At 33.7% G+C, this 18,526-nt stretch overlaps 1 protein-coding gene across 1 annotated transcript; it reads left to right on the top strand.

The window, feature by feature from the left end:
• The first annotated feature begins 1,196 nt into the window (after window positions 1-1,196).
• LOC110733434 lies at window positions 1,197-3,074 on the top strand. Its single transcript, XM_021913486.1, has 4 exons — window positions 1,197-1,656; window positions 1,787-1,849; window positions 1,965-2,039; window positions 2,315-3,074. The coding sequence occupies exons 1-4, from the start codon at window positions 1,312-1,314 to the stop codon at window positions 2,846-2,848; spliced, it is 1,017 nt and encodes a 338-aa protein (XP_021769178.1). The 5' UTR covers window positions 1,197-1,311; the 3' UTR covers window positions 2,849-3,074.
• The last annotated feature ends 15,452 nt before the right edge of the window (window positions 3,075-18,526 follow it).

Genomic DNA, 18,526 nt, shown 5'->3' with positions numbered 1-18,526 from the left:
CTCTCTCTCTCCTCTGTTGCATACCATAAATGTTGCAATACTAATCTAAGGTAAGTGTACGTAAATTAATCAGATTATTACTGCTGAAATTATAAAAATTGGGGCCTTTTTAACAAAATTGAAAAACTCATGTAGTTGGTGTTGTCAATGTGGCTATAGGAGAAAGAAAAGGGTCATTTGGGCGTAAATCAAGGTTTCCTGATTACGTAGTTAAGTACAAACTAAGGTAAGATCTTCAATTTCGTACTCCATTGGATAAATTTTGTGAAATAAGTTATTAGGGTTCTCTCCTAAAAAATTGGACTTAAAATAAACCTAATTGTAGCTTGTTGTTGGTGATTTTGTACAGTGTTATTAATACCAAACCAATAAACTTTGATGGATTGTTGAATTTGTTGACTTGTAGAGAAGAGAGAAGAATGAACAAGAAGAGAACTATTAGAGATGAGAGAAGAACGCACAAGAAGAGAACATATGCAAAAAAGAGAAGAACGCTGGAGTGAGCACTACAATGGTGAAGTCATCACTACAATTGTGGAAGAAATAGAATAAGAACTCTAATTTATCTTTCAATTGATTTGATTTGGGGATGTTTGCCCTATTTTTTTATTTTTAATTTTTTTTTGTTTTCAGTTGAATTGGGAAGCTAAGCTTTGTCGTAGGTTATTTATGGAGGGGAGATTAGGGAGCAGAAAAAAGGAGGTTAAATTACCCAACAATAGGCTGCAAGTAGGGAGAATAACGAGTCAACACCTAAAAACTATAGTCAACCGGAAAAGAGGGTGCGGGTTTCATTAAACAAAAAAAGTGAGCGCGGTGATTTTTTTAACAAAGATCATTTTAGAAAAAAAATTCTTGCAAAATGAGATCATTTCACCTCATTTGTCTTCCGCTACAAGGGAAAAAAAAACATCATACAAGCTCTCTTCAATTTTTAATTTTCATTTTTTTTATGTACTATATTTTTGGAAAGAAAAAAAAAAGGCAAGAGATTGTCTCTTCGCCGGCGACCCCGAAATTAGGACCGTCATATAAAAAAAAAAGTCATAAAGAAAACCCTAACACGTGTCAATCATAGAAAGAGTCCCTAGATTTCCACTATAAACATCTCTCCTCTCCTTCCTCCAACCCACTTCCTACCTCCTTTCCTTCACTTTCTCTCTCCTCTCCTCTCCTAAATAAACCTCTTCATCTTCTCTCTCTCTTCCTAATCAACAACGATTTAATTCCTCCCTTTTTATAATATTAATAATAATTACTAAATCCCATTATTAATAATAATATTATTATTATTACCATCATTAACAAACAATGGCGATTAGTAGCAGCAACAATAACACTGATGGAACATTGAGTGATGATGAAATTGAAGTGGCCAATGTTTTACTCGACTTACCGTATCTGATTACAAACACACTTCCCAGTTATCGATTTCCATATGATTGGGGGTCAAAGAAGAGAAGATCTGCGCTTGTTTTTCCTCCGTCGTATTCGCCGCCGCGTTGTCGAAGAAAAGTGTCTGCTCAACTGCCGCCACCGGTTAAGGCTGAAGCTTCTAGTCCTAATACTCCTTTGTCTTTCTCTCCTAGTGAGTCTGATTCCAAGTCTGTTATTGATCTCGATTTTAAGAAGAAAAAACATCCTCCCTTGAATTTGGTATGTTTCTTACTTTTTAATTTAATTTAATTTAATATTTTAATTCCTGTTTTTTATTATTAAATTAATAATGATAATGTTCGTGTTTGTTATTAATTGAATTTAAATAAATTCTTTTTTTTTTTTTAAGAGGAAGAAGGAATTGGAAGATAGCGTTAAGGAAAAAATGGTTACACAGCAGCGTCTCAAAGAGGTGAGTTTTTATTTTATTTATTTAATTTTTTTCTTTTTTTTATTTAATATTATTATAAATGTGACAAATTGATTCTTTGTGTAAAATTAAGTAATAAAATTTTATTATTGTGCAGTCCGTCGACAAGGTGAGGGAATATCGTAACTCGCTAATGGTTGAAAATTCAATCTTGAAGGCTAGAAAGCACGAGGTAATATTTTATTTTTTTTAATTTTAAGTCGCAAAGTCGAATGCGAGTCTCAATTAGGGTAATTTGATTTATTCATTATAATCGGATATGAGTCAATTTTATCACCGCCTATTTCATTAAAACTCCATGAACATAATGAATTACATACAGAACTAAAATTATCATAAAGATTATCTCTGTATATTTCTTTTATTTTCCCAATAAATTAATCTTTCAACTGGAAGGTGGGACCCTAATTTGTTTATTTATTTATTTTATTTTCAAAATTTTTACAGCTAGTAATGCCAGCATGTACAACAACAACTCGAATGGAACAGCAACAACACCAACAAATAACAACTACAGCAGTCAATGATCGAGTACATGCGATTCCATCTACATCCAGTGAGTACCACCATCAACCACCGTTGATTCCATCTTATGATCAACGACCACCGTTGATTTCTCCTGTTTTTCAATCAAACGGTGGTGGTGGTAGTAATGATTGGGTACATGCGAGTCCACTTCATCATCAACTAAACACTGGTAATAATTGGGGTATACAATTCCAGCAATATCATAATCAATCTCAACCGTTGATTCTCAATCATCATGGAATGGTGAATGATCCAGTGAATGCGGTTGCAGCGAGTGGTGCAATGCAGATGCATTATCCAGCACCGTTGATTCCACATCATCAGAATCAACGGTTGATACCTGATCTTAATATGGAGTACAAGGATCAGGATCAGGTTTGCAGAGAACGGAGAGCGGCTAGGCTTCACGCTAATAAGGAGAAAAGGCCGCGTGTCAATCCGGCAGTTAAGTAATTTTAATAAAAAAAAAAAAGAAAAAAAAAAGAGAGAAGATAATATTTTTTTTGTATTATTTGATACTCCGTAATTACTAATGATGAGGATTAGAAAGGGGTAAAAGTGTAAATTTGGAGAGATTGTAAGGGGTAGAATTAGAATAAGAAAAAAGATTAACTTGAGTTGAAGATATTTTTGAAGTAATGGGAGTTAAAGAAGGGATTGTAGTTTCCTGTTGCTTGAACTGACACGTTTGTTTCATTGTTTGTCAATGTTGTTTTAGTTAAAATTGTGAAGTTATGAGATCTAGTGGCTGTTAAGTTTGTCCTACTTTTAAGTTGGTACTACACTACTACTCAACTTCAAAGTCTTCAACACTTCACATACTTTACATTTCAGTATTTCACATACTTTGCTGTGTAGTTATTTTATTGCACATGTATAATTATTACTCGTCCAATTAATTTTATCATCGACACATATTTTATTTGTATTACATGTTAAAAATGATCCAAGTCCAAGCAACTCAACTTATGAAATGACCGAGAGTGAGGGATAACTCAAGTGGTTAGAGCTTCCCTCCCGATTTCAGGAGATCCTGGAATCGATTCTCACCCCCGCCCTTGTGACTCTCTAAACACCAAAAAAAACTTATAAAATGACCCAATTCAGAATTTGATTTAATTTGATCACAAACTGGTTAACAATTAAATTAAATCCAAAATGACTCATTTGGAAATTCTAAATTATATAAATTTATGATTAAAATAAATAGAGGTAAATATTAAATTTCAAAAAACACAAATTTTGCTTTTTTTTTTTTATTTTTTTTATTTATTATTTTAATTTTTTTAAGGAACAAATTTTGCAACTTTAAAATAAATATGGTAAGGAAGTGTTTGCTAAAAGTGAATACTGAATCTACTGATTTGCACTTTATTTTTATTTTTACTTTTTTTGCACTATATTCTGTACTACTGATTATAATCTTGATAATCCTAAAACAAAAAAATTGAATATGACGTTTAGCCCCTGTATAAGAATGAAATTCAGAAATTCCAAATCCAGTCATTTATGTAAAATGATCTTAATTTGGAATCTGCAAACTTTAGGATAAACTCGTAGTACTTGTGGACCCCTTTCTTTTTCTTATACGGGTGACATACCACATACGTACATACATACTCAGCGTGATAAAAGAAACAGATCAAGTAAAAAAGAACAAAAGAAGTAGTTATTAGCGCGGACGATGCCCGGGTCATTATAAATTTATTACTTTAATTTAACTATATATATTTTGGCTTGTTTGTCATTGAGAGATTAAGAGCCTTTTTTTTTTTTTAAATATGATAAGCTTAAGTAGTTAGTTGTTTGTATGAGGTGGTTTGACCCTCCATATAGAGTAAATGATAAATCAATCCAATGTGAAAAAAAAATGTAACTGATAAATCAAATATGTATAAATGTCAATATATATTCTACGAGTACAGTACTCCATAATGCACCCTAAAAACTTACTCTATAATTACAATTGTAATATATAAATCAAAATTTTTACTCTATAATTACAATCTTATGAATTAATGCATAAATAAATGGAGCAATGTTTAGTTTCTTACAAATTTTATTATTATGCAATTATAAGGAGTTACATTCCAAGTTAGGGACGAAATTTAAATAGAGTGTTATGTATATGAAGAGTTTTTCAATTAAACAAAACATTAATGTATTGAGGTTATGCATATATTGAGTTTCCAATCATTAATGAATTTGGAGGAAGTACAAATGGAGGGTTGTGAGACAAATGTTAATGTCTCACAACCATTAAAATAACATAAAAGTAAAAAGAAGAGAGAGAAAGGAGGAGAGATATAGGAAGAGTGAAAAATGTGGTGTGGGCCCCATAAAAAATTTTCAGAAATGGTTTCACGTGCAAAAACGACAAAAAAAACTGGGACCACAACTACTGAGAGTATATTTTGTACCACTGAGGATTTTTATAAGTACCACTGAAACCGCATTGAGTACCACTGGGAGTGTATTTTGTACCACTGAGCTGTAATAGTGTTATTTGACAGTCTAATTAGACATTTGAACCTTTTTTTAAATACCACTAAAATTATATTTTGTACCACTAAAAGTGTATTTTGTACCACTGAATCTAAAAGGGCAAAATTTAAATCCCACATAAAATGACCAATTTACCCCTGCGAGATACTTCTACATCTCTCTCAACCCTCCGTTTATATAACCTCATGAATTTGTATGATGTGGCGTCACAATATATGCCAAATGGCAAAATTGGTGACACATGGCAAAATAGCATGTCTTGCCATAGATTTTAATAATATATATTGATATTGATTGATATGGTCACGGTGTTGAGCAAATGGGGTTATCTTAACGTATATGTAAGTTACTTAAATGAAAAAAATGAGTTACTCTCTTAAATAAGTGTAATTATTCTTTCATTTTTTAAAATAAAAAAATAGTGGTTACTCGAACAAATATATGGAGTTACAATTATGAGTATATTGGTTACTTATATATTTTAATGAAGAACAATTCTACGGAGTTGATTCAAGTCCCCCCTTTAACCTTAGGGAGAATTTTACATGATTGGTGTGGCTATACCACGATTTGTTCCCCCCGTAGTTTATTTTGTTTTTTATTTGGGGCCTTGCCCCTCTTGAGCGGGAAAAATAATAAAAAATAAAATTATACATTTTAATGAATATTACTCTTATAAAGTAATGTGACCATACCGTGTGGCTAGTAATATGTAGCTAGTTTATCTTATGAATAATATGTGTGGCTAGCCACATTTAATACTTAGTTACTTACCCATACATAATACTTCCTCCATTTCTATTTAGTTGACGCGTTTGATTTAAGCACGTATATTAAGGAGAGGAGAGAGAGTGAGAGAGAATGATAAAACAAGTGGGGTAGCTTGTAAATGCAAGGTAAAAAACTTACCCTAAAATGAAATGTGTCAACTAGAAAAAAAAAACTTCATAAAAAGAAATATGTGTCAATTAAAAAGAAACGGATGTATAATACTGTACAATAAAACGACAAAAAAAAAAAAAAAAAAAAAAAAAATCTCAAAGAAAATTGTTATATGAACAAAATTAATTTTTTATTTTTTTTTTTTAAAAAAAAACTATCACTTACATACGGTGTATCATTAACAATCTTTCCTTAAAAATTATCGTGCCTAACTAGTAACTATTTCGTAAAGTATTCTTTGTAAAGGAATAAAATTTTAACATAAGTGAAAAAATTCTTTGGTAATCTTCATGAAATATTTTAAACTGATTTGCTTACTTGTTAAATTAGGTAGGAATTTTAAATCTTATACATGCCAATGAACCCAAATTAACAATTTATAATGAATAAATAAATAATTAAATAAATTGATAATGAATTTAAATGGATCAATGACTTTTAAGTTGGCGGGCAATCTCGTTATTATTATACTTCGTACAATGAGACGGAAATTGTCACTTACACTTCCAAGTATTTTTATAAGAATAATAAATTATGGGTAATGTTATATGTAGCCCTAAGGGCTATATATAAGCATTAAATATACTTATGGAAATTGTATAAAATTAGGAATTCATGACAAAAACACGCGTAAATCAGTGTTAATTGTGTTTATATTTTGATGATTTCTTAACTTTTTACGATTTTAAAGTGTAAATTAGTGCTTATATGTAGCCTTAAGGGCTATGTATAACATTTTCCATAAATTATTAATATATTTCATCCACAAATAAAAAAAAATATAAAAAATAAATAAATAAATAAATAAAAAAAAAAAAAAAAAAGAGAAGGTGTGATACACATGTTGGCCACGGGCAATAGTGGGGAACAAAATAAGTCCAGAAGACCAGACCCCTATGTTCTAAACTAAGTCATACAATGATACAAAGTTTATGCTTTCTATCAAAATAATAATAATAATAATAATAATAATAATAATAATAATAACAAGTCAAACAAATACTTTCTTCCTCTCCTCTTCTCTCCTCCTCTCTTCTACGGTTTCTCCAAAATCTTGGTCGTTTAGACCTGAAATAATCTAATTTCTTCAGAAATTAGACTACTTTCGACTCTTTTCCCTAAATTTTCTTTAGTTTTGCAATTTAGGTTTCAATAAATCTACACGAGTAAGTGTGGATACGTCTGTCTCCCTATAGTGGAGTGTCTTCCTATGGTGGAGTCGTTAGTTTTGTTGGTTTAGTTGTTTGTTTATGTTTAGGGTTTGTTTGTGTGTTAGGGTTTATAAAAAATATAATCATCTTTTGCCCTATTGCCAGTTCTTTGGTAAAGATTTATTCGGGATCGCAACGGTTGTCATGTTTTTAAATACGTTAAAGTGAATCAGATGAAAATCATCCTTACGGCTACAACAAATTGTTAGCAAGATTTTTTCAACGATCGTAGCTTTGATGAAGGAAACCCTAATATGATTCAATTTTATGTATTTGTTATCAGATATCAACAAAGAATGTTGATATCATGGCATTCTTGTAAATAATAGGCTAGATTTTGGAAAAGTATTGATAAAATATTGCAGCCGAGCTGGACCCTATTGGTTCCATTTCTTAGACAAAACGTGTTGCAGAACTCCAATTGACAGGAAAATAAATGATCTACTGCTTTTACTCAAATCTGGGTAGATGGAGGAGAGAGAAACAAAAACATAAATTAGACCCAAAATGATAGGTGTCTTCGAGCAATGGTAGTTCGTTGGGTTTAACAATGGAGCAACTTTGGGGTTCGATTTGAGAGCTTCCTCCAAGATATGCGGGGTATGCATGACCATGAAGTCAAGGAACGGTCCAGTTCGTAGGCCGTGATGTAAAGAAAAAACGGCCAACTCCTGGTCAAGGCTGGTTACGCAAAATGATAGGTGTCTTCGAGCAACAGTAGTTGGGTTTAACAATGGAGCAACTTTGGGGTTCAATTTGAGAGCTTCCTCCAAGGTGTGCGCGATATGCATGACCATGAAGTCAAGGAACGGTCCAGTTCGTAGGCCGTGCTGTAAAGCAAAAACGACCAACTCCTGGTCAAGGCTGGTTATGCCAGATGACTCGTTGCTGAAACGAGTCAAGTAGTCTCGGAGACTCTCTGTCTCCCCTTGCTGCAGGGTCATGAGCTCTGCAATTGTCTTCTCTCGGCGGTTTGCCGTGGAAACTTGCTTTTAAACTTGGTGGACAGATTATCCCACCCAATTATAGAACCTTCCTTAACTCTCTTGGAGATCCACGCTTGCGCGACCCCCTTGAGAGTGGTAGGAAAGTATTTGCACCAGGTCGCTTCAGACCTAGGGTTCAAATGCATGTGCCCCTCATAGGAGGCAATGTGGTCCTTCGGATCTGAAGTACCATCATAAGTAATGTGTGACGGGATTTTAATCGTTGGCACATGCTCTTTTAGTATCCATCGCTCGAATGGAGAACTGGTGGGAAGCATCACAGCCTTTTCTTTATTCCTGGCCAAAGGGATCGCGCTCCGCCCTCTCAAAGAGGTAGAAGTAGTTTTCGTCCCTAGTCGGGAAGATTCAGGATGAGCCTCGGCTTGGTCAGAAAAAGAGAGGCGTCTGTGCACACTCGGTTCCCCTCTGCCGAGACGGTCGTAGACGCTTCAGCGAGCACTCTCTGGCCGAGAGGCAGAGCTGTTGCTTTTGCTGCTCTGGAAGATTTGGGTGTCGGACTCTTTGAACAAATGCGGGTTCTTTCTCCTTTCCCGCTCGGTTCTCCATGTGTTCCTCCTCCCATTTATCCTCCATCCTCCAATTCCTTGAAGGATTGGGGCTTCCCCCCCTCTTTCCCGACTCTCCTCCGCTGATGCCTGGTATGCGGAGGTGATCAGTCACGAGGAGGTGGTATAGTTCCAGACTTCATGGCTTCCATGAAGACCGCAAGCACTCTCGCTATTTCCTCAGTTGAGGGCCCTGTTTGAGGGGTCCTAGGCTGAGTATGGGAATGAGAATGGAAGCTCAAAGGTGGGCTTCGAGCATTGGAATTGCTCGGACATTGAGAGTTCGTCCGTTGAAGGTGATGAGAGGGAGAACGGGCTCTCTCTCTAGAAGGCCCTTTCGAACTGGCCTCCCTAGAGGAGTGTCTGCTTGGCGAAGGCCGCGGAGATGGTGAGGGCTTCTCAGGCACCCCGTGGCTCCTCTTTGACAAAGAAGGGCCACTCCCATCAAATTTCTTCTTTTTACGGTTCTTAGCCATTGATACTAAGATTAGAGTAGAACAATTGAGATTGGCTTAGTTTTTTGAAAGTTTTCCCCACAGACAGCGCCAAATTGTTTCGGGTGAAAACAATGGGACCTTGCCGAAGGTCCTTTAAAGTGGGCTGAAGATTGGGCTCGGTCCAAGTGATGCTGGGCCGAGGGTTTCTTGCACAGCAAACACACGTAAACTGGCCTCTGGGGTTGTGCTGAGGAAGGCCCCTCCGATGCCGAATTCAGTACAGTGTAGAGAGAGAAAGTGCTATGCAAGTGTAGACACCTAAAAATGTCTCCCCAAAACCAAACCCGATGATGAACACCTTTCACCACCATTATTGTTCGGGTTGAGTATTTAATCTTTTGGAGTGCTTAAATCCATGTTCTATCCAATACATTTCATAAACCAATCCATTTCCTAGGTCATTTCCCTAAACCATAACTTGTTATCCACTTTTCGTGTCCACATCGCAAAACAGAGAAACTGATTTTATAGATATATAATTTTGATCCAATTATTATTTGGTTGGATAGGCTTTGAAATAAGCTTTCCAACCATATATCATAAACCCAATTCCGAGCTATAAGGAAAAAGATATGAGCAAAACACTAAACTCGGCCCAAAACCAACACTCTTCTACTAAAACGGCCATATCTTAAAATCTGCAACTTATTTTGACCTGATTCTAATTAGGTTGGAAAGTAGACTTGATAAGATTTCCAATGATATATTATATGCCTTATTATGAGTTATGAATCAAAAGTCATGATGATTTTTAAAACGAGTAAAAATTGGAATCACCGCGCACAGTGCAAAAGCACCGTGTCACGGGATAAGGCCCCGTCTGACGGTGCCTGGCACTAACCTCGTATTTTTATGTATTTTTATAAAGTATTTAAGTATTAATAAAATGTATTGTCAAGGGCTCAAGTATTTTAATTAAATATTTTAAAGGGTTAAAGTATTTTAAATATAAAGTTTTATAAAAGTAAAATATGTTTTGGGCCAAACGTTTATTAATTATTGGGCAATGTAAATTATTCCTACATACTCTTATTGGAATAACCCATTCCAAAACCCATAACTTAAGCCCTATCCCATAACTCAAGCCCACATTTTTATAAGCCCAAATTTAACCCTACACTCTCTACTCTATAAATACCCCATGAATCCCCAAAAATTTCCCACACAAAAAGGTTAGGGCCTGTTCATATTTACTGAACTGAACTGAACTGATTGGAGCTGAACTGAACTGATTGGAGCTGAACTGAACTGAAAAATTAAAATGCATAAAAATATATGAAAATATTTATGAAAATTAAAAACTGAGCTGAACTGAACTGAACTGATTAGAGTTAAACTGAACTGAACTAAACTGAACTGATTGGAGCTGAACTGAACTGAACTGAACTGAACTGAAAATAAGTAAATATGAACAGGCCCTTAGTCTTATTTTATCTCTCCTTTGTTTTATTAATTTGTGTAATTATAATTATTGATTTATGGGCTTTGATTTTATTGTTTGAAATTAATTTAATTAGTATCAAATTGTATTTTGATGATTAAACTTTATAATTTTCAGATTTTGTAAATTTTATAACCTAGGGTTTTTAATTATTGAAAATCATGATTTTAGGGTTTTTATGAATAATTGATTTAGGGATTTTATAGTAATTATGTTTTGAAATTTTGGTGATTATAACTACTTATTAGTTTAACTTAATTCCAGATTATTTTGAACACGTAAATTCATGTTTTAATTATTAGATTTCCGTTCGTTAATATTAATCCCGTTCTAATCCCGATCAGGTTCTGAACTCCTCTTATTTTGATAAAACAAAATAGTGTTTTTCGTGTCGAAACAACGTTTTGAGAAAAACACACCACCTTTGGTAGTGATTACCACCCTCTCGTGGCCAAATTCAGCCTCTAAATATGATTTTCGAGCAGTTTTTTGATTTTTAACGAAGTTTTTTTTTATGCTTTAAATTTTATCCTTGAGTTTAAAAGGGGTAAGAGATAATTTAATGTTTCTATGGATAATTTAAGTATAAAGGTGTATTTTGATAAAGTTTTAAAGGGTTTTTGATTAGTTTAAAATGCTGGAATTTTATTTAAAGTAGTATAATTGTGATTTTAATAGAAGGGTGTGATTACCCATTAAAAATGAATTTAATTAGGGGTTTTAAAATAAGTTTTAGATTATTTTAAGTAGTCTAAAGTAAATTTAAGTTGCTGGAAATTGTGTATATAAGGAGAATTAATGTAGTATTATTGTCCCTTTATGTAGGAGACTTAATTCGGGAATTGTTGTAGTGTAATCAGCTACTTTAAGGGCTTATTTGAGGTACGTTCGTGTACTTAGCATATTTTGATGATGTAGAATCATGCTAGGCTTGATTTCAATCAATTACAAGTAGTATCATGCTAAGGTTTATGTAAGGAATTGTGAATTAATGGTGTTGGTGATTGAATTATGAAGCATGAATTATTTGTGATGGTTTATGGATTGGAAAATTATATTTTGGGCATGTCGTGTATGAACCACACTTTTATTTATGGCATGTTAGAATGCATGATTAATTAAACTACTTGTTTAATTATGTTTGGAATATTGAAAAGGAATTTTATTATGGTTCAAATAATTTTTATTGATGCTTTAAGCATGAGGAAGGAGCTATATAAGTGTCTATGTACACAAGGGATAAATTGTATGTTGGTGCCTTTGTGCACTTAAGGTGTTTTAACACCGAGGGATAGGATTTTTGGCGCTTTATGCGTTTAAGGTGTCTTTGACACTGAGGTAGAATTAAAAAGGGTTCAACATTAAATAATATGTGGTCACTAATTATTCAAGAATTAAATTGGTATGTTTGGTTGATTGAATAATTATGGTTGATTGATTTATTATGCTTTGAGAGTCATCACCAAGTCCAATAACAGGTAAATAACGTAAAGTGAAAGAGATTACGCATTGGAACGTATATACCTTGAGTATGAACAATGGGGGGAGTTTTGGGGTTTTATATTTAACCATAACTTCTAATGGAGTACAGGACACTGTACATTCCTTTTTATTTATTATTATGCGCAGAAATTCCGCCACCTTTGAGTGGTTTTTTCGCTGGCACGGTTAGCTCCCGTGTCAGTTAACCTCAATTTATTTGGGGGAGGTATAGTTGGAAACCCGTTCCATGCGTAATCAACGCTAAATGAATTATTTAGTGTCTAGTTAATGTGTTTTGTTGATTGTTGTGTGTGCTTGTAAACAGGTGCAATGAGGTAAGTGTGTGTTGATAGGTGAAAGCATGTTAGTGTGTTTAATTACGCTTATGTACTCAGCTTTGCTGATTGTGTGTGTTTGTGTGTTTGACCATGTCTTTACTTTGGCCCTACGACGACCCATTTTCTAATGGCGAGTACTGGGACATAGAGAGGAGGTTTCAGGTGATGAAGCATATTCATGAATGGGCATGAGTGAAGAGCGAATCATGCTAGTTTCTATAAGTATATGATGTGTTTAATGCTTTAATTATTTATGATATTATTATCATGCATGACTCAACGCAAAAGTTTTAAAGTTGGTTTGGTTTTAATAAGGGCCTACAATGGTTCCAAGTTGTAGGATGGTTTTATTTTACTTCGTTTGACTTTGGTTTTGACTTTATTTTCGTTGGTTGACTTTTCAAGTTGACTTGTTTTGAATGGTTTTGAAATTAGTCTTCCGCTGTGTGTCTTTGATGGTTGCCTTAGCCGTTTTCACGGTGGCGGTAATATCTTAGATATTCCTATTTAAATTTTTAAACAGATAAAAACAGGTATTCTAAAAGAAAGGAATAGGATGTTACAAAGTGGTATCTGGGAGCTTTGGTTGAGATTTTATTACCACTAAAGCAAAAAAAAATGTATTTTAAAGTGTTTGGTTTTAAAACTTGGCCAAGTGCTTATTTAATTAAACGGTGTTAAATTAAATTGTTTTGAATTTTATTTTTGTTTTTATTTTAGGAATGACCATTTTTTTTTATGAAGAACATCCAAATTTTTTTTTATTAAGGATGTCCGAATTTTTTTAAGAAAGCCGAAAATTTTTCGGTCTTTTTCAATGCTTATTTTTGAATTTCTTTAAAAAAAAAAAGGAGTCAAAAATATTTTTAGTTTGTTCATGTTGCAGGAAAGCAAGGATTGAGGTAAGAAATATGTGTTAAAAGCTTTTATAAGCATGTTGGTGAGCTTGGGTAGGAGAAGAAAGGGCATATAGGCTAGAATTTAATTTCTTTCCTATGTGCATATATATTTTTTTAAGAGGTGTTCAAGCATGTTGTTAACTAAATGTTTATTGATGACAACATGTAATATGTGAATCATTATATGTGAGTGTAGACACCCATTTGTGTCTCCCCAAAACCAAACCCAGTGATGAGTGCCTTTCGCGTCGAATCATAATCGAATGAAACGAAAGTGTGGAAAGGTCTAGTGTTGCGGAAAGTTTTATTTCTTTTCTCTTTTTTCTGTTTTTGAAAACTTTATTTTAAGAAAACAGCCAATCCTGTTTGGTTGGTCCATGATATGGGTCCAATGGTGGTGTAGTTGGATGGCGCCAATGAGCCAGGGCTGGCGCCAAGGTGGTTTTGTGGTTTTTAGACTCTGTTTTGATAAATTATCTTTTTTGGATGATTTTCTCTATAAATATCGTATCAAATACTCCGTTTTCATCATCAATTACCATTCATTAATTCAACTATCATCATCATCTACATCTATCAATTACCAATAATCAACTATCTTCATTCACAAAATTATTCATCAATTACCATTCATTAATTCTCTTCATTCATCATCTACATCATTCATTCATCAATTTTCAATAACATTAATTCATTCTCTTCTTTCTTTTCTTTGCTTTTTAATAAAAAATTCTGCATTCACAAGATCTAGAAACACCTAGCCATATTCGAAGTTGCCTTCGCCCTAGACGTGAAAGGTTTAATTTCTGAGGGTTTGGTCCCAATTCTCTCTTTAAATTATTTAATTTGATTGTTTGTTTTATTATTTTTCCTTGAAGTTACTAACGCGTGTATTTTGTAATTAGAAAGAGGTACGAGGCATCCAAGTAAGTACTTTAAGGGATTTTATTGATTAATTGATTTATGATGTTGATATCATGCTTAGATTGTTAGTTTGATTCCTAGTATCATGTCTAGGGTATCTTTAATATTAAGTATGATTAAAAGTACGATGCTTCCTATGTTCTTCCTAATGTTAATTCATGTTAGTATCATGTTAGGGTTAAAGATTTGATTTTTATTGCTTAGTGACATGCTAGGGTTTGTTATTAATCTTGTTAGTATCATGCCTAGGATCTTGCTATGCTTTAACATGATGATTATGATTATGATTATGATTGATATTATTATTATTAATGATGATTATTTTATTATGTTGCTTGATGCATATTATTTTATTTGTTATTGCTTGATCACCTTTTATGCATGTTTAAAGGGAATTGGTACTTGCAATCGCGCTTAATAAGATAATTAATAATCTTGTTAGGGTTAATTGTGATTATAATTCAAGTGATCTCCAATAATAGTTTATTTGTGCATTAATATTCAACCAACATAGTTTAAACAGGTTTAGGGTTAATCCTATTGATTGCATGTTAGTCAGAAAGCGCACATGAATACGATTAGAATAAAGTAGAGGCCTATTATTAGGGCAGGTTCAATCTCTTTTAGGTTGGATTTGTACCATCATCCCCGAACCCTTATTTGGTTCATGACCTTATGGAGTTGACGATCTCTTGGATCGTTAAGGGGTGTAACCTTCATCCTATGAACGGTTTACAAGTTCCTAAAAAACTTGTTGGCGACTCTTTTGCTCTATCTTCTTCCCTTTTGGACGCCACCGTACTTTAGTGTATGATCACAGTGGGGTTCAAGCTAGTGAGATTTTTTAAAGGCTTGAAATTATTCCCTACAGTGAGCTATCAAGATTGTTTGATTGAACATCGAACTTAATTTTCTGCAAGAACTGTATTATATGGTTATGGGAAGGGTTTGCTATTGTTAGTTAATCCCGTTTTCTTGTAGGATCCCTAAACCTATACCCTGTGAGTTTCTATGATGACAATTTTGAGGAATGTTAAGGATTTCGAGAGTTCAATTGCTTATGTTAGGATGGTTCGCTTCAATGGTCTTATTTGAGATGTATTTTCGAAGAAATTTTGGATGCACATCATCACAGGAATATGAGTATTGTTTTTGGGATAATTTGTTGTTAAGATACGTTGTCTAGATATTAAAAATGAGTAATTTGAGTTTTGTACACTTGTGTATGGAGACACCAAGTTATAAGGATAAAGAGATTGATTTTAATGCATATGGTTAAGGAGCTTAAGGATGAAATCGTTTGGGATATTATCTATTCTGAGGAATATGTTTTGTCTTTGAGTATGAGTTTGAATTGGAATCGAAATTCAACAAGAACCCAAGAGAGGTGAGCATAGGAATTGATTAGAGATGAGTAATGATGAAAGTTATTATATGAGTTGAGGGATACTCAATGCGGATAAATTGAAGTTTGACATTTTAAGCTTAGTGACTTATCATTTCTTATGATTAAAGTTATTTAATTTGGGATGGAGAATTGAGCATATATATTTTAATATATGGTTGGAGTTTTGAGAAGTTATGATCTTGTTGGAATATTGAGGACTCTTGTTATGTTGGACCTTAAATACATTGTCACATGTTCAACCTTGAGAATATTGACATATGTTATTTAGGAGTTGTGAGTATTTATTCTTTCACTTGGGATATGAGGATAATTATTTTACTTCAAGGAGTCATTATGGGTAATAATGCTATCATTTTGGAGAAAATTCTTGAATTTATTCACCTAATCTTTTAGAGTTGTTCAACAACCTTATGATTTCTATTGTTTTCCAAGTGCTACTCATTTCTTTCTTCCTTTTGTGAGTAGCAGTTAATGGGGATATTTTTTTTTATTTTTGATTGTTTGTTTAAGTATATGAATTTTGGTTGTTTATCAATCAAGATTTTATGTATTCGAAATATTGGGAATGAGGACATAATTTTTCTTTTACCTCAAACCTTAATTCGAATTTAATGATAATTGTTTCTTGATTGAGTTTAATTTAGTGGTTGGTGTTAGTTGATTAGAATAAGAGGAAGCTAAGTGTTTCAACCCAACCTATATAGCAACCAGTTTTATCATCAAGAAAGTATGGTAATAAGAAGCAATTTTAGTAATGGAATTATTTGAACAAGGTAGTAAGGCAAGCTTGACAGATTGCCAAGGAGACAAGGATGATATAACCACCAACAATCCCATAGTGGGAAAAAGGTGAAACAAGATGGTGTTAAGAAGTGAAAACTATATATATACCAAAGGGAGATCAATTCCTGAAGTTTTGACGGTTGAGTTAAAGAGTTATACAAGTTGTTTAAAAACAATTTGTGTCTTGAGAATTTGAGAGTGAATAAAAGTTTGTATGGTAAGTACTAGAGAGAGTTGATTTTTACCATGTCAGTGGAAACGAACAAGTTATGAATACATCCAATCTTATTTGGAGATGTTTGAGATAACAAACCCGAAATAAGTTATACCAGTTTTTCATGCAGATAGAAAGAAAAGATAATGAGGTTTAATTAAGTGGAAATGAAAAGATTACTTGGTTTCAAGAAGTACTCCAAGTTGTTAAGATCTCTCGGTATTCAAGGAAATGATATTGCTTTAAACTTAAGGGAATGAGTTGAAGGATGGCGAACTATGAGTTTAAGGGTGGTTTTCAAGACATAAAGTCTTTGGGAGTTTGATTGAATTTAATTATAAATAATCAATTCATATATTAGCTAAAAGAAAGGTGAGATCAAAAATAAAGATAAGGAATCAAATCAAGATACAGTATTTTTCTCACCGTGCCACGGTGATTTTTCCGTGTAATTTCCGCGTTTTCCCATACCGTGACACGGTGTACTGTATTGTGCCACGGTGGACACTGTCGTGTCACGGTACATGTGCCGTGTCACGGAATTTTCTCGTGTCTTTTCTGCATAAACCCTTCACGCGTTTTCACTTCCCGTAGGTCAAATATGTCCCGCGTCACTCCTGTTTTCCCCCGTGTCATGGGAGTGTGCCCCGTCTGACGGTGCCTTCCCCCGTCTGACGGTGCCGGGTGCCGTGTCGCGGTGTTCTCTGCCGTGTCGCGGTGTTTTTTTTAGGGTTTTTATCTTTTTAGGGTTTCGTGTGTTCCCTCTACTCATTTTCCCTATAAATACCCCTCCTTTCTGCAGTTCGGGGCATCAAATCCTTCTCTCTTTCTCTCTTTTACACCGAAAATCATTCTCTTCTCTTTCTCTCATATTCTAAGCCTCAAACCTATATTTCTAATTACATCATTCTTTCCCTAAGCACTCCAAGGAGTCCATACTTGACCCGAGGTTTCATCGTTAAACCAAGGCGTGAAAGGTACAAATAACTGAGGGTTTGGACCAAATCAACTCTACTTTTTATTTAATTTAATTTTCATTTGATTTATATTTTTTATTGACGTTACTAACAGTTTATTCATGATGTAGCAATTTAAAGGAACGCGCAGAATGTAAGTAATTAATTAATTTAATTACTCTTATTTTATTTTTATATTGCTAGTATCATGATTAGGTTATTTTATTATTCGATTTAACTAACGCTATCATTGTTAAATTACTTCCAATATTAATGTTTATTCTATTTTTATTTTATTGATCACCATATTGCATGTTAAAGGGAATATGTAAGTGAAAATCACGCATAATAAGATAATTTGGACAACCGGTTTAGGTTCCTTTTTAATCTTCTTATTAATTCAAGTGGTCACAATATTTTAAAATAATGTGTTGCATCAATATTAAACCAATTTAGCCTAATAATACTTTGGAGCAAATTGAATATTTTGTTTGCATGCCTTTGAGATCGCAGGAATCATTTTTCACTATAAGAATCGAGTAGAGGCCAATACGGGCGAATGTGACTCCATGACTCACTTCGTACCATCATCCCCGATCCTTCTTCCGTGATTCTGAACCATATGGAGTTAGTAATCTCATGAATTATGAATGGGGTGTAACCTTCACGGGCCAATCGTTATCCCTTAATCGTGGTTGCATTTTGTGATCCGTGAACGGTTTATAAGTTCCTTAAAAACTTGTTAGCGACTCCCTACTTTATTTGTCCCTAATCGTATTATGTCAATTCCCACTTCCTAAGAGTGTCAAGCATATTCACATATGCTTTAACGTAGGAGCACTTCGAACGACGCCTACAATTTGGCGACTCCACTGGGGAGGATTCTCGGTTATTTATCGATTTGAGTGATCGGTATTTAATTAAGATGAGTGGATGAGACTTGAAAGATTCTTGAAAAATATTTTTGTGATTAATTTGG

This window comes from Chenopodium quinoa, unplaced genomic scaffold, assembly GCF_001683475.1.
Source record: "Chenopodium quinoa cultivar QQ74 unplaced genomic scaffold, ASM168347v1, whole genome shotgun sequence".
NCBI classification, from domain to species: Eukaryota; Viridiplantae; Streptophyta; class Magnoliopsida; order Caryophyllales; family Amaranthaceae; genus Chenopodium; species Chenopodium quinoa.
This window is presented reverse-complemented; position numbering and strand designations above follow the sequence as displayed.